General features: G+C 44.0%; 1 protein-coding gene across 2 annotated transcripts in view; it reads right to left on the bottom strand.

Moving 5' to 3' along the window:
• The window catches only part of LOC126336787 (dehydrogenase/reductase SDR family member 11-like), a 136484-nt gene that overhangs the window by 837 nt on the left and 118012 nt on the right, over positions 1-17635 (bottom strand). For both annotated transcript variants that reach the window (XM_050000809.1, XM_050000808.1), the window contains exons 4-5: positions 12060-12189; positions 2178-2324 (exon numbers count right to left, since the gene is read on the bottom strand). In XM_050000809.1, the coding sequence (XP_049856766.1) occupies positions 2178-2324; positions 12060-12189 (277 nt within the window). The remainder of the gene's footprint in view (positions 1-2177; positions 2325-12059; positions 12190-17635) is intronic.

Raw genomic sequence — 17635 nt, 5'->3', positions numbered from 1 at the left:
CCGTCTCTGAGTAAACAATCGTCAAAGATTTCTGCTTAATTTAGATGCTTTTCATTGTGCAATGTTCTCAGCCGAAATGGTGGCACCGTGAGCAGCGTTGGAGCCTCTAATTTTTTCGCCCCGTGCTCGAAACCGATTATTGTTTTCCTTTAATTCTTTTTCTTTTTTTCATTTACTTTCCCATATAGGAGGTTACCCCATACGAATGTTTCTAATCAAGTTATGCCACACAATGGCTGTATTAACTGTAAAATTACAACTTGATTTCACAGTAGATGTCATACATTAATATAAGTGTGTATGGTATTTTCAACGGTTATAATCTTTTTAAATTCTCATATTCTGATATTTCTTTCTTATATTCATTCTTATGTTTTATTCTTATCTTTATTTTTCAGGAAGATTTGGTGCATTCCCTTGGATGATACCACTCATAGAATCAGCCGAAACAAGGGAATTCAGAATATCAGAAGCATCCCGCGAGAGTGAGTTTGCCAAATTGACACTTATTCGTATGAATCTCTCTCGGAAAAGAAACGTCGTGAACACTGCCGAAGATTTCACATGTTGGAGATAATTCAGAGGCAAACCACATATATCGCAACACTCTACGGAAAACTGGCGTTTGAAGTGATTGTGGATCAGGGTCCCCAACAGAAATTTCAACGACAACAATTTCAAATTATTTCCTCATTCATGTTTTACTTTTATTTGAAAATTTTCATAAAATGCATTCACCAGTCATACAACTAAAAGACAAAAAAGGACAATGTTATTTCAATATGCATTGGAAAAAAATTTGAGTAGTAATGTTCTTCTGACAATGGTAGAATTATGAAAAACAAAAATAAAAATAAATATCGGGTTTCGAAGCCGGGACGGTAGCCACTATGCCACCGCTTTGGTTGAAACATTTACTCGCTGAAAGGTACATAAAGTACCTCGGAAGTCTGACCGTTGTTTTCTCAGAAACGGTCGAGTATCTACGGATAAGCCGAGACACGATTTCGATTATTTTGATTCCCCTTCCACTAAACGAAGTTCCTAGGAAATCAGGTTACGAAACTTGTCGTGTTCTTCTTGTTAGAATGTATTCATCCATTATTTGAGATTGAGAGAGCTTAACGACATGCAACATAATTTATACGTACATAAGTTCATATCTTTATGAAAGTCTTCCTAGCTGACACCCCGCCCCTCACAAAATGATGAAATAAAAATACGCTTATTGTTTACAATATCTTCGTTGTTCATACAGTAAAACTACAGCATCATGCATGATATTTTAACTGGTTACTTCTTTACTACAAATTTTATTAATAAGATATGCTGCTGAATGCACCTGCAAATTGTGTCACCGTACGATGCATAACTCTGGAGACATTACGTATTAACACTGAGGTGCTTTTATAAATTAGACTATACTCATCCATTGGTTGATAATGTGATTACTTGCTAACATCCAACAAATTTTAAACTTAATTTCAAAGCTTTTGTGAAACTTTTCTCATGTACATCCTTAACGTAAAGTATTTAACACTCTGACTCATTTTCTAAAGTAATCAGACGTTTACATATAGGAATGCTACTCTATACAGTATCACGGATTTACTGGTACAAATTATTTTGCGAATCGTTACCTAAGATCTATAAGCTGTCGCAAGGTTGGTTTTGCATATTGGTATTTCGGTTGCTTTGGGTGTATTTATCAACTGTCATATATTAGTTGTAGTTCACTGTAGCTACATAAGTTTACATATTGTCATTAAGTCATCTGGAGATACTGAGTGGAGCTGTGGATGCTAGAAAATGGAGTGCCAAGTGGAGCAATCGGAACATTTCCGACATATTCTTCTCGTTTGATTTCAAAAGAGGAGGCAATCACAAACATTGACTAGACATATCATGGCAAGAAAATGGTTTTCTCATATAAGGAGGATCATTTCAACGTTAGTGACTCCCTACGTTCAGCAAGACCTTTGGGGTTTAAACGCATTAATCGACAATGATCCACGACAGTGTACTCAATGATTGGCAAACGCGATGATGAAACAAAGCTTCCCGTAATGGTATTATAAGTCTACTAGCAGATGTTTCTTCACGATTCATAGTGTCCCAAACCGAAGAGAAAAAGTACCCGAAACCTAAAGTAAAGGTCAAGGGCTGCACGATCTTACCTGTACTCGTGGGTGCTGGGACAGCATGTAGACAACGGCTTCCGCCACATCCTCAGAGTGCAGATAGGGTATAGTGTCGAAAATACTGGGTGGTATCGACGTCATGTTGGACAGAAACTCAGTCTTCACAGCTCCCGGCGAAATTTCCTGTTGAAGAAGAAAACATTTTTGGTCTAAATAATTAGTGTGAAAAAAGACAGTATAACTACAAACCAAAACGTTAAAGTAGCTATTTTCCAGTAAACAACACTGAAGTATTATTGTCAGTCGAGGTTGCACGTCGACGTAACATCGACGCTTGTAATATTCAGGGCATCAGACAATTGTTACTACAGAAAGGGGAGTTCAGTTTACCGCACAGTTGATCCACGTATTCCATCAAATCCACCATAATCTACTTCTATATCTACATCTGTACACCACAAATAACCTTATGGTTTGTGACAAAGGATACTTTTGGTACCACTTTCGTTTCTACCCTTCCCTGATAAATTCGCGAATGGTGCATTGGAAGAATGGCTCCCGGTAACCCTCCACTGGGCTCTAATTTCTCTGCACTTCCTGTCGTGGTCATTGCCTGAGATTTATGTGGGATAATACTTAACATGTTTTCCGTCCGAAAAGTTACGAGGCTCATTTTATTCCGAGAGTAGAAGCGATGTCAGCGCTGAAACTGCAGTGTCACCTTTAACTAACAATTGTAAACAACAGATGCGCCTTAGACAAATCTGTTGTGAGCAGGTAGTGTTAAGTAGCGGACAGATAGGGATATTGTGTCTGTGTTGTTGTGTCACAAATCGCAATGGAGCAACGTTTCTAAATCAAGTACATGCAAGACGTTTTTCAGAATTGGACAAGAGAAAGGTATTTTTAAAGTTTGTCCCGCACACCGTGACATCCAAATCAAAACAAAAGGCCACGATTTGATTGAAATGTAAAACTCTGACAACGTTTTTTCCTGAAAAAACCATTATAGGTGACAGAACTTCGTGTTGTCAGTACGAACCTACCGCGAAACGACAGAGTGCAGAAATTCACATGAACGGTCGACGCATTGACGGCGTAACTGACATTCAAGTCAGTGTGTCGGATGGGGAGAACAACATCCCAAACAAGGGTTTTTCTGGTATTTTTGCATGGTACGCTGCCATTGTCCCATCGGAAACCTTTTCACATAAATCACCTGCGTACAGGTGAGAGCTTCGTCAATGTACTGTCATTTAATACCACGTACATCATACGACCGCCATCTGTATATGTGTAAATCGCTATTCCATGACTTTTGTCGCCTCGCTGTATATCACCCTTTCAGCTATATTTGGAAGCCACTAATGGAGAAATCACGCCCAAGTCCTTCAGTGCGTAGACGTGTAAATATTTTCAGCTTTTTCTTGCAAAGAGTTTCAAACTTTTCATTTACTTGACTCTTGGGTACTGTCAAATGGCGAGCACCAAAGGTAACTCGACCCGATCTTGGTATTGGGCAGCTTTATAGAGACGAGAGTCACTGAACCCGGGTCTGGGGTGCACCGCCTGCCCTCTGTAGCCGTGAGCTCTGGCCACGCTTCGTCACCCACTGTGCAGCGTGACGGTGAACACTTGGGTGACACCCAATACTAAAGAAAAACCGCACAGCCTCACATTGCGATGTTTGTTGGTGTGGACGGAAGCTGTCGTTACTGGCAACCTCAGTGCCCCCGTGGACCTTGCTGTACACGTGCTGCTTTAGGCTTCATCAGGTACTAGTGACTCTGGATGGATCGAGTTGTTTATAACTGGAGCCAGTATTAATTTTCAGGAAAACACTCTTAATTACTGGGTGGACCGCTTGGCGGAACTACGACTAAACCCAGAAAAACATTATGATGAACTCGGTACGCTACAGAAAATGCAGATTATCTTTACCACTAAAGAATGACAAAGCGCTCAATTTCAAAAATATTACCTCCGCCTATAGACTAAACTCACAACTACACTACCTGACAAAATAAGCGAAGCATCCAAAGAGGGAGAGGAGAAAATAGAATGAAACATCGTGGATTGAGAGGATATGTGACATAATTTAAGTAATTTCAGTATCGAATCAGATTTAGGAAGAAACCTTGCAGTATGAACCCCACTTATCAGTATGACTTTGCACCTCTTCTGTCCTGGGTGCACGCATTGACTCGGTTGGAAGGATCCCTGTGTAGTAAGGATGCTGCAGCAGTACTCCAGAAAAGGACGCTATACGCATTTTATTGATAAAACACAGACACTGGTTGGTTTCCCACACAACGTTTTTTTTAATGGTACTCATTTAAGCTGTTCGTAACTGTAATCCCTAGATAGTTTAGTTGAACGGAGAATCTTTAAATTTGTGTTATTTATCATGTAACCGAAATTTAACTGAGTTTTTTATCAGTGATTTGTAGGTCCTCACACTGTTTGTTGTGAGTGGTCAACTGCCACTTTTCCCAGTTAATCTTTTGGACAGATTAAGAATAGGGCTTCTTTAGCTGACCACAGATATCACTCCGAACTTTGATCTTTATGACAGGAAATCACGAATGTATTCGCGTAACTGAGTTGAGAGTGCACAGGCATAAAATTTGACAGAAGTCGCTTATGAGAAACGGTTTCAAAAGACTTTTGGAAGTCTAGAAATTTGGACTGACTAGAGATGCATGCCCATAACGCAGTGAATAAAGAGCCATACATGTTTCACGAGAACGTTATTTCCTTAATCCGTCCTTGTTACGTGTGAACAGGCGGATATCTTTGGTATTTTCGTAATGTTTAAATGTTATATGTTCCAGAACCCTAATACAGATTGATGTCAATAATACAGGTCTATAACTAAGCGGATTGCTTTTATTTTTCCTACTTATGTATTAGCAACTTTCCACTCTTTGGGGTCTTTTGTCGAGTGCGATGTTCTACAAGATTGCTAAAATTGGAGCTATATCATCAGTAACCCTGAGGGGACCCTAATTGTTATACAACAAGGAACATAAGTTTTCCCCTTATTAAGTGACTGAAGTTGTTCCACTAGGTCGACTGTATCTACTTTCAGACGATGCATATTCGCAGCTGATCTAGATTCGTATTCTGCAACATTTATGCATCTTCTTTGGCTAAATGATTTTGGAAAACCGTGTTTAGTAGCTCCACTTCAGTGCAATATCATCGGTAACGTGCAATGAGGGCACTAATCGTGCCTTCCACTGGTCTACTTTACATACGGTCAGAACCCCTTTGGATTTTCTGCCAGATTTCGAGACAATTTCTTTGTGCAATCTATTGAAATTACCTCTCAACTCGACACTAAGTTTCAAGAATCGGTAAGCTATAACCATTCATAGGTATAATGCGTTGTTTTAAATGTAGCAGTGTCCTGACCTTTTTTCTGTAACTTGGCGATCTGTTCGTTTTTTATTAATTTACTTGATATAAGTATGCAATTCCCGTCATGACCACTGGTTAGAATTTGAGGTACACAGAAGGAATGGTGAATTTCTCTTAGGAAGGCATCAAGCAAATTTTTTCTGCAGTTTTAAAAAAGATATACAGGGTTTGGGTAAAAATATGATAATACAGGGAGAAATGCATGCCTGTAGATAAATGCAAATACCACCAACGCCTGCAGGTTGTGCTGTTGTAATTTGAACGCAAATGGCGCCTGTGAAATGTCCTCAACACGTTGCGGATTTCAATCGTCATTAGAATAGAGTTCTTTGTAATTGTGAGTGCATTATGTTGGAGCTATGTGAATTCAAACGTGGGCAGATGTTTGATGCTGGTAAGGTGGACACTTAGGTAACCAAGGCAGCCGGAGTGTTGGTGTTTTAAGAGACACCAAATCGAAGATTTTTATAGCTCATGCAGGGAAAGCGGAAAAACATCATCCGCTAAGTCACACTGCGGACGAAAGTAAGTGTTGAATGATAGTGGCAGACGGTCATTTAAAAATACTGCGACGAAAAATAAGAGGTCGACAGCTGCGAAACTTAAAGTCGCATTTGCGAACCCTGTCAGCACCTAAGCAACACTAAGGCAGCTCCACAAACTGGGAATTGCACACGAAATGGAATTCCAAAACTACTGATCAGTGTCGCAAATGCGCATAACAGGAAAACGTAGTGGCGCAGCCACTATAGAGCAGTGGCAGAAACTCATTTGCTCGTGAGAGTCTTGTTGCACTCTATTTCGAACTGCTGGCCGAGATTATGTACCACGAGTGAAACCTGGCGGTGGCTTGATGATGATTTGGGCAGCCGTATTGCAATATTCCGTGAGCCCCATGGGTGCTCTGCATGGCAGCATAGTGTCACGGATTAAGTGCTCATTTTGGCTTTTGAGTTGGATCTCACGGTGCAGTGTTTGTTGCGCAGTGTTGCTGCCGTATTCCAAGACGACACGGCCCCTGTTTAAGCAACTTGCATCGTCCAGGAATGATTTCGTAAGTATTAGGATGGTTTGCCACATTTCCCTGGCCACCACAGTTACTAGATCTCAGTGTTATTGAGCCTTTGTCGTCTAGTTTGGAGATGGTACGTGATCGCTATCCACCTTCATCATCATTGCCTGAGCTTGCCACTGTTTCGCAAGAAGCATGATATGAGACTGCCTTGAAAAATACAGGGGACCTGTATGTACCCTTTCCGAGAAGTATGGAAGCTACACTACTGGCCATTAATATTGCTACACCACGGAGATCACGTGCTACAAACGCGACATTTAACCAACAGGAAGAAGATGCTGTGATATGCAAATGATTAGCTCTTCAGGGCATTCACAGAGGGTTGGCGCCGGTGGCGACACCTACAACGTGCTGATATGAGGAAAGTTTCCAAACGATTTCTCATACAAAAATAGCAGTTGACCGGCGTTGCCTGGTGTAACGTTGTTGTGATGCCTCATGTAAGCAGGAGAAATGCGTACCATCACGTTTCCGACTTTGATAAAGGTCGGATGGTAGCCTATCACGATTGCGTTTTGTCGTATCGCGACATTGCTGCTCGTGTTGGTCGACATCCAATGACTGTTAGCAGAATATGGAATCGGTGGTTTCAGGAGGGTAATACGGAATGCTGTGCTGGATGCCAACGGCCTCGTATCACTAGCACTCGAGATGACAGGCATCTTATCCGCATGGCTGTAACGGATTGTACAGCCGCGTCTCGATCCCTGAGTCAACAGCTGGGGACGTTTGCAAGACAACAACCATCTGCACGAACTGTTCGACGACGTTTGCAGCAGCATGGACTATCAGCTCAGAGACCACTGCTACGGCTACCATTCACGCTGCATCACAGACAGGAGCGCCTGCGATGGTGAACTCAACGACGAAACTGGGTGTACAAATGGCACAACGTCATTTTTTCGCATGAATCCACGTTCTGTTTACAGCATCATGATAGTCGTATTTGTGTTTGGCGACATCGCGGTGAATGCACATTGGAAGCGTGTATTCGTCATCGCCATACTGGAGAATCATCACCTGGCGTGATGGTATGGGGTGCCATTGGTTACACGTCTCGGACACCTCTTGTTCGCATTGCCGGCACTTTGAATAGTGGACGTTACATTTTAGATGTATTACGACTCGTGGCTCTACCCTTCTTTAGATCCGTGGTAAACCCTACATTTCAGCAGGATAATGAAAGACCGCATGTTGCAGGCCGCGTACGGGCCTTTCTGGATACAGAAAATGTTGGACTGCTGCCCTGGCCAGCATATTCTCCAGATCTCTCACCAATTGAAAACGTCTGGTCAATGGTGGCCGAGTAGATGGCTCGTCACAATACGCCAGTCACTACTCCTGATGAACTGTCGTATCGTGTTGAAGCTACATGGGCAGCTGTACCTGTACATGCCATCCAAGCTCTGTTTGACTCAATGCCCAGGCGTATCAAGGACGTTATAACGGCCAGAGGTGGTTGTTCTGGGTACTGACTTCTCAGGATCTATGTACCCAAACTGTGTGAAAATGCAATCACATGTGAGTTCTAGTATAATATATTTGTCCAATGAATACCCGTTTATCATCTGTTTTTGTTCTTGGTGTAGCAATTCTAATGGCCAGTAGGGTATTTTGAATTCCAATGGTAATTTAATGTTGCCATACTTGTATCCATCCCGTGTATTTTGATTTTTTGTGAATTTGCAGGTTGTGGTATTCAATCTCGCTGCAACAAAGCTCTCTGTTTGCTCAGGAGTGTTTGGCGCTAAGAGGTCGAGTACGTTATCGCAACCATTTCCACTCGAACTGGATACCTGACTCCTGAAAATGTTTTTCAGTTCAAGATTTTGGCACGCTTCTGGCAGATGTTTTCTACCTATCACTGATTTTAAACACGTTTTTTCGCCAACATATCGAGGGCAAATTGAAGTCTCCACCTACCATAATTGTATGAAGCGGGTTCATCTTCGAAACGAGACTCAATTTATCTTGAACCTTTCATCAAGTATACCATCTGAATCGCATTGACGGTAAAATGAACAAATTATTAATTTATTTATTTATACTATTATAACAAGTGGAAGAAAGTACTTTTTTTAGTTTCACTCTGGAAAGTTGCTCCTAACAGCCACAAACACTCTGCTACCAACTGAATTTAATCTATCCTGTCTGTAGAGTTAGGTTCTTTGGTTGAACTTATATCTTGCTTCAGCTAACTTTCAGTACCGGTACCTATAACGATTTCTGCTTCGGTGCACTGTTTCTTTCACAACAGAGCTATGATTATTTTCAACTAAAATGCCGATGCTAGATATACCTTCGCACTTGGACCTGCTCCCTATGATACTGTACCCTTCTTTCAACTGAGCTCGTAACGTAAAGTATTGCCCAGCGTTTCTTTAGAAATACCCCATCAACACCATCACGTCTGCAATAAACAAGCGTGGATATGTTTAAACAGTTGACTTTACCGCAGTACTTTTGCATAGAATAAAATTTGACACTCAGAGACTAAATTACACTACTAGCCATAAAATTGCTACACCAAAAAGAAATGCAGATGATAAACGGGTATTCATTGGACAAATACACTCCTGGAAATGGAAAAAAGAACACATTGACACCGGTGTGTCAGACCCACCATACTTGCTCCGGACACTGCGAGAGAGCTGTACAAGCAATGATCACACGCACGGCACAGCGGACACACCAGGAACCGCAGTGTTAGCCGTCGAATGGCGCTAGCTGCGCAGCATTTGTTCACCGCCGCCGTCAGTGTCAGCCAGTTTGCCGTGGCATACGGAGCTCCATCGCAGTCTTTAACACTGGTAGCATGACACGACAGCGTGGACGTGAACCGTATGTGCAGCTGACGGACTTTGAGCGAGGGCGTATAGTGGGCATGCGGGAGGCCGGGTGGACGTACCGCCGAATTGCTCAACACGTGGAGCGTGAGGTCTCCACAGTACATCGATGTTGTCGCCAGTGGTCGGCGGAAGGTGCACGTGCCCATCGACCTGGGAACGGACCGCAGTGACGCACGGATGCACGCCAAGACCGTAGGATCCTACGCAGTGCCGTAGGGGACCGCACCGCCACTTCCCAGCAAATTAGGGACACTATTGCTCCTGGGGTATCGGCGAGGACCATTCGCAACCGTCTCCATGAAGCTGGGCTACGGTCCCGCACACCGTTAGGCCGTCTTCCGCTCACGCCCCAACATCGTGCAGCCCGCCTCCAGTGGTGTCGCGACAGGCGTGAATGGAGGGACGAATGGAGACGTGTCGTCTTCAGCGATGAGAGTCGCTTCTGCCTTGGTGCCAATGATGGTCGTATGCGTGTTTGGCGCCGTGCAGGTGAGCGCCACAGTCAGGACTGCATACGACCGAGGCACACAGGGCCAACACCCGGCATCATGGTGTGGGGAGCGATCTCCTACACTGGCCGTACACCTCTGGTGATCGTCGAGGGGACACTGAATAGTGCACGGTACATCCAAACCGTCATCGAACCCATCGTTCTACCATTCCTAGACCGGCAAGGGAACTTGCTGTTCCAACAAGACAATGCACGTCCGCATGTATCCCGTGCCACCCAACGTGCTCTAGAAGGTGTAAGTCAACTACCTTGGCCAGCAAGATCTCCGGATCTGTCCCCCATTGAGCATGTTTGGGACTAGATGAAGCGTCGTCTCACGCGGTCTGCACGTCCAGCACGAACGCTGGTCCAACTGAGGCGCCAGGTGGAAATGGCATGGCAAGCCATTCCACAGCACTACATCCAGCATCTCTACGATCGTCTCCATGGGAGAATAGCAGCCTACATTGCTGCGAAAGGTGGATATACACTTTACTAGTGCCGACATTGTGCATGCTCTGTTGCCAGTGTCTATGTGCCTGTGGTTCTGTCAGTGTGATCATGTGATGTATCTGACCCCAGGAATGTGTCAATAAAGTTTCCCCTTCCTGGGACAATGAATTCACGGTGTTCTTATTTCAATTTCCAGGAGTGTACGTTATACTAGACTGACATGTGATTACATTTTCACGCAATTTGGGTGCATAGACCCTGCGAAATCAGTACCCAGAACAACCACCTCAGGGCGCAATACCGGCCTTGATACGCCTGGGCATTGAGTCAAACAGAGCTTGGATGGGATTTATAGGTACAGCTGCTCATACAGCTTTAACACAATACCACAGTTCATCGAGAGTAGTGACTGGTATATTGTGACGAGCCAGTTGCTCGGCCACCGTTGACCAGACGTCAATTGGTGAAAGATCTGGAGAATGTGCTGGCCAGGGCGGCAGTCGAACATTTTCTGTATCCAGAAAGGCCCGTACAGGAACTGCAGCACGCTGTCGTGCATTATTCTGCTGAAATGTAGGGTTTCGCAGAGATCGAATGAAGGGTAGAGCCACGGGTCGTAACACATCTGAAATGTAACGTCCACTGTTCAAAGTGTCGTCAATGTGAACAAGAGGTGACCGAGACGTGTAACCAATGGCACCCCATACCATCACGCCGGGTGATACGCCAGTATGGCGATGACGAATACACGCTTCCAATGTATGTTCACCGCGATGTCGCCAAACACGGATACGACAATCATGGTGCTGTAAACAGAACATGGATTCATCCGAAAAAATGACGTTTTGCCATTCGTCCACCCAGGTCCGTCATTGAGTACACCATCGCAGGCACTCCTGTCTGTGGTGCAGCGTCAAGGGTAACCGTAGCCATGCTGCTGCAAACGTCGTCGAATTGTTCGTGCAGATGGTTGTTGTCTTGCAAATGTGCCCATCTGTTGACTCAGGAATCGAGACGTGGCTGCACGTTCCGTTACAGCCATGCGGATAAGATGCCTGTCATCTCGACTGCTAGTGATACGAGGCCGTTGGGATCAAGCACGGCGTTCCGTATTACCCTCGTGAACCCACCGATTCCATATTCTGCTAACAGTCATTGGATCTCGACCAATGCGAGCACCAATGTCGCGGTACGATAAACCGCAATCGCGGTAGGCTACAATCCGACCTTTATCTAAGTCGGGAACGTGATGGTACGCATTTCTCCTCCTTACACGAGGCATCACAACAACGTTGCAACGCCGGTCAATTGCTGTTTGTGTAGGAAAAATCGGTTGTAAACTTTCCTCATGTCAGCACGTTGTAGGTGTCGCCACCGGCGCCAACGTTGTGTGAATGCTCTGAAAAGCTAATCATTTGCATATCGCAGCATCTTCTTCCTGTCGGTTAAATTCCGCTTCTGTAGCACGTCATCTTCATGGTGTAGCAATTTTAATGGCCAGTAGTGTATTTGCCAAAAAATTCCGATCGTTCTTTATAGCCTCGACTGCATCAAAAATTTGTGATGCTACGTAACTTCCCCTGTGACAAGCTGCGGTCAGACATTACTGTTTGGGACTGTGTACTCACCCCAACGCGGATCTTGCTCTTCCTGGCGACCAGGTCCTTCCGCAGTCCTTCCAGCAACGTCTTGACTGCGTGCTTGCTCGCCGTGTACATCGCTCCGGAGCTGTTGCCTGGCGGCACGTGGCCCACTACGCTGTGTACACAAAGAGAAGACACGAAAATTTACTCATTGACATTTAGCTTTCAATGACCGTGGAAGTGCCCCAGGCCAAACGGGCAAAAGCAAACAAAAATCAGTATTACATTTTCTGGCGTTCTGTGAAATCTGTATGAGTGATATCTACTTACCTCACACGACATTTTGTCCGTTTTCGCGACATTCAGTTGTCACCAGACAGTAGTCTAATAAGCTGAAAGCCATTTCGTGACCATAAAAGTAATATTTTTCATAACGACATACATGTATTTCCTGTTTAATGTTGCTGTCTGTCATGTTCTATCAAGCACCGACTGAAAATTCAGTTAATGTAATAAAACGAAAATAATTTTAAATCACCGACATGTGGTCCGTCGGACAAATCACTGAGTACACAGTACACTGTAACAGACAATTGTGGCCAGAATTTTCACAGGAGTTGTACATGAGAGATCTAGATTAAACATTTGCTAGCAACAACATATGTTCACACATGCACTACGCATGTCATATTTCCCGAAATACATGTTCCTGTACTATCGCAGCCTCTTCCATTATACGTTCTACAAGAGCAAATAGGGCGTTTCGATGGAGTAACTAAAACGAAGCAGAATGGAAGAGTGTGCTCGCTTGACAAGGTCGACATGTGGACATGCTGACTTATTTTCATTGAATAAGCTACAGTAATGTATTGTCAAAAGCTGCAGTTACCAGCGTTATTTATGTGCGGTTGTCACATGCAAGCACAACAACACCGTACCTAGCAAATACGCCGGTTGAATGGCACAAACAAGTGTCGGTGTAGAAACTGTTCAAAACACGACATCTAATAAACTACCCACACTAGAATGCTGCAGCAAACACCACCGACATTCTGATTTACCCTACTTTTAGTCTGTTAATGTCAACAGGCATCGATCCATTTTTAAAAAGTTTATGTCTACCCAAGAAACACACTTTCTAAGTATTACTTTATCTGTTTATTGGCTAACAATGCAAGATACCGACTACCAACCGGCTGTGTGAAAACCGCATAGCAATACCACATTGCATTTGCGCAATATTTGCTGTGTCAGTTTTAAGTGATTTACCCAGTATATTTCAAGTAGCCGTTAAGTTTTAACTAAACAATAAGTCATTCATCACGTTTGTAAGAACAGTCCAAAGAAGTTCTGTGAGCTCTTGTCGGGTGCGCAGATCTGTGTGGGGCCTTGCGTTGTCATGGAGGAGAAGTTCGTTTACTTTTTTGTGGCGACGAATACGCTGAAGTTGTTTCTTCATTTTCCTAAAGGTAGCAGAATACACTTCACAGGTGATCGTGGCACAATGAGGGGGGACGAGTGTGTCAACCTTACCAACAGAAACGTCCCGTTGAGCAGCAGTGTATTTAATTGCAATCCGTCGATCACCTCGAATGTGTCAACATTGCAGGAGCGAGAGCCGTTGATTGGTGTCATCTCAGTATTAATCGATTCTACAATAACGTCGTATCTTTGCTCTCGAGTATCTTTGCTCACTCACTCATGTGAGTGAACAACGATGTTGTTAGCGGATCGCAGGGTTAGGTTATCTTTGGTTTGCCCATAGGCGCAGTAGCAGATAGTGGTTAGGTGTGTTACAGTATGGATGCAGTTGTAATGTTGTTTCAGACGTAAAGTATCAATTGATCGGTGTTTATAATTAAGATAATTATGTAATGTAATTAATCTGAGAAGAAGGAAGTGTAATGGAATATTTTATTTAAGTTTTTTTTTTTTTTTTTAAGTCAGACTTTTATTATTGCAGCGCCATTTTTCACCTACCTTTCTTTTACAGTTTTTAATTGATCATGGTTTTTTCAAAAGCAGAAAAGGAAGCAAGTGGGTTCCGAAATACTTCGATTTGCATCTAGCAGAGAACTCATTACACCTTACGAGTGTCTATGTGTAGATACAGTAATATGCAGCTTTTGCATAGCGGCGCGCAAGACGAAGCGGTACTGCAACGCGTTATCCAGATTTGCGAGGAACAGAGGTAAGCACTAAATATTTTGATTTCTTTTATTCAGTCAGGGCCAACTTACGTCATTCAGCGACAGTTAAATTTTCCTGTGTTGTGTATCAGTTTTAGTTCTGGGATCTGGGATCAGTTTTGCACAACTAATTATCGCAGGTTTTATGTCAAAGTTCATTATTCAGGCCATTTTTACTGTTCAAAATTCTTGCAGTCAGAATATTATGTTTACCAGTATTAATGGCTTACCTTCTCATCACGACTGTTCAGTTCTCTACAACAGTTGAGTATCACTTCTGCACAGCTGTTATTATTCAAAATAGAGTAAGTGAGTGATATTTTCATTATTTAAAGCGAACTTTCACCGTGTGAGGTCGTCCGGCATGCGTGATATCGGAGAGGATTGCGCGGTCTTATTGCGATGATGACTGACGCCTCGCCCTAAGACCCATCGTGCTTTCGTTCACTGATAGGTCTTCGTAGACATTCTGTAAGGCTTATGAATATCTGCGATGATGGTGTTTGGTTTGTGGGGCACTCAACTGCGCGGTCATCAGCGCCTATGCAATGTCCCAATTTTTACACAGTCTATTTTCTTCTCAATCGAATCTAGCCACTCTCACAAATGATGACGATGATGAAACGATGAGAACAACACAAACGCCCAGGCCCGGGACAGAGAAAATTCCCAACACGGCCGGGAATCGAAACCGGTACCTCGTGGTCCAGAGGTAGCAACGCTAGCCCCTAGACCACGAGCTGCGGACGTTATCTGCGACGCTCTCTGGTGCTCCACCGAAAGAAACTCAATCACAGCTCTCCGCTTGGCACGCGCCTCTGTTAGCGGCACCATTTTAAAAATCATGTATAGCTCCGCCACCTAGGGAAACTTCATGAAACTATAGGAATATTCCACACGGCGTCTAAGAAGAGATTCCAGATTTTTTCAATGGAAGTTGGCAGAGAAAGGAATGTGCTGCATTACTTATGAACAAGTCTCGTGTAATTTGTTGAAATCTGTAAAGAACCTTCAGAATAAAATTGTGAACACCGAATGACTCAAAAATATTTTTAATTTTAATATTTATGTATTTATGAAGGCCAAGAAAAAAGAAATGAAGGTAAGAGTTTCATATGCCGTCGACATCGATGTCATGAGAGAGGGAGCACAAGCTCGGCCTGTTTCAAGGATGTGGAAGGAAATCGGCTGTGCCCTTTCAAAGGGATCACCCCGTGATTTGCCTGGAGCTATTCAGGCCAAGAGTCGTAGCACTCAAATAGCAAGCCGAACAGAATGCATCTAGAATCAAGAAAAACAACATTCTCAGACGCTTGAAGTAAGACGTATTAGCAGATTAAGAAGCAGCAGTCTGTGAAGGATCACGTGGTAAATACCAAAATTAAAACCTGGTCAAATGAAACAAAGTCACATCGATTTCTTGTTAAGAAAACAATTACACTGATCTGAGTTTGGTGTAAATGGGTAAGAATGCAGAGACGGATGAATCTACAAAACGAAATGGCCATAATTGAAGTGAAAAATGAAGAGGGGAACATAAAGGAGGATATGAAGCAATATAGCAGATTACCGAAACACTTACTAACTTTTACACTGAAGACGCAAAGCAGGACGTGAAACCAGTCTTCTCTACAGATAAAAAAGTAATAGGAAGACAGATATCAATGGGGAAGTTCCCACTTTAAATTATTTTTCTGTCCAGAGGTGAGGAAGAATTAGTAAACTTGTTTGAACGGAATCGATAGGCTGCCTATCTGTTATTCCCGGGTCCAAAAATATACAAGACTCTTCGTAAGCTACGCACGCACACACAAATAATTTCGTTTCAGTACTACGCGACATTTCTAAGAATGGAACCATGATTGTTGACCCTGGAAATATCTGAAGTGGCAGTAGTACCACGTTCTCATTGTGCCTTTTTTCCTTGAAGAAGTGGATTGTACATACTGTGCTGTCTTACAAATTCATTTATTCACAATCGGTTTCGATCATTGATCATCTTCACAGGGAGAAAGAAATATTGTGACAACTTCACATGTCATGACAACTTCACATGTCATACATGCTATTTAATCATAAAAGATGCCAAAGCTGACTTCCAAACTTCAGAGAAATATACCGCCGTGAAGTACCTTTTTATTATGTTTGAAAGTCAGGTGTGGCGTTTTTTCTGTTAAATAGCATGTGTGACGTGCAGTTCTCACAATATTTTTCCACTGTGAAGATGATCAGTGATCGAAACAGGTTGTAAATGATTATACACTCCTGGAAATTGAAATAAGAACACCGTGAATTCATTGTCCCAGGAAGGGAAAACTTTATTGACACATTCCTGGGGTCAGATACATCACATGATCACACTCACAGAACCACAGGCACATAGACACAGGCAACAGAGCATGCACAATGTCGGCACTAGTACAGTGTATATCCACCTTTCCCAGCAATGCAGGCTGCTATTCTCCCATGGAGACGATCGTAGAGATGCTGGATGTAGTCCTGTGGAAAGGCTTGCCATGCCATTTCCACCTGGCGCCTCAGTTGGACCAGCGTTCGTGCTGGACGTGCAGACTGCGTGCGACGACGCTTCATCCAGTCCCAAACATGTTCAATGGGGGACAGATCCGGAGATCTTGCTGGCCAGGGTAGTTGACTTACACCTTCTAGAGCACGTTGGGTGGCACGGGATACATGCGGACGTGCATTGTCCTGTTGGAACAGCAAGTTCCCTTGCCGGTCTAGGAATGGTAGAACGATGGGTTCGATGACGGTTTGGATGTACCGTGCACTATTCAGTGTCCCCTCGACGATCACCAGAGGTGTACGGCCTGTGTAGGAGATCGCTCCCTACACCATGATGCCGGGTGTTGGCCCTGTGTGCCTCGGTCGTATGCAGTCCTGATTGTGGCGCCAAACACGTATACGACCATCATTGGCACCAAGGCAGAAGCGACTCTCATCGCTGAAGACGACACGTCTCCATTCGTCCCTCCATTCACGCCTGTCGCGACACCACTGGAGGCGGGCTGCACGATGTTGGGGCATAAGCGGAAGACGGCCTAACGGTGTGCGGGACCGTAGCCCAGCTTCATGGAGACGGTTGCGAATGGTCCTCGCCGATACCCCAGGAGCAACAGTGTCCCTAATTTGCTGGGAAGTGGCGGTGCGGTCCCCTACGGCACTGCGTAGGATCCTACGGTCTTGGCGTGCATCCGTTCGTCGATGCGGTCCGGTCCCGGGTCGACGGGCACGTGCACCTTCCGCCGACCACTGGCGACAACATCGATGTACTGTGGAGACCTCACGCCCCACGTGTTGAGCAATTCGGCGGTACGTCCACCCGGCCTCCCACATGCCCACTATACGCCCACGCTCAAAGTCCGTCAGCTGCACATACGGTTCACGTCCACGCTGTCGCGGCATGCTACCAGT

Source organism: Schistocerca gregaria, chromosome 2 (genome assembly GCF_023897955.1).
Source record: "Schistocerca gregaria isolate iqSchGreg1 chromosome 2, iqSchGreg1.2, whole genome shotgun sequence".
Classification (NCBI taxonomy): Eukaryota; Metazoa; Arthropoda; class Insecta; order Orthoptera; family Acrididae; genus Schistocerca; species Schistocerca gregaria.
Note: the sequence above shows the minus strand (reverse complement) of the source record. Positions and strands in the feature narration are given on the sequence as shown.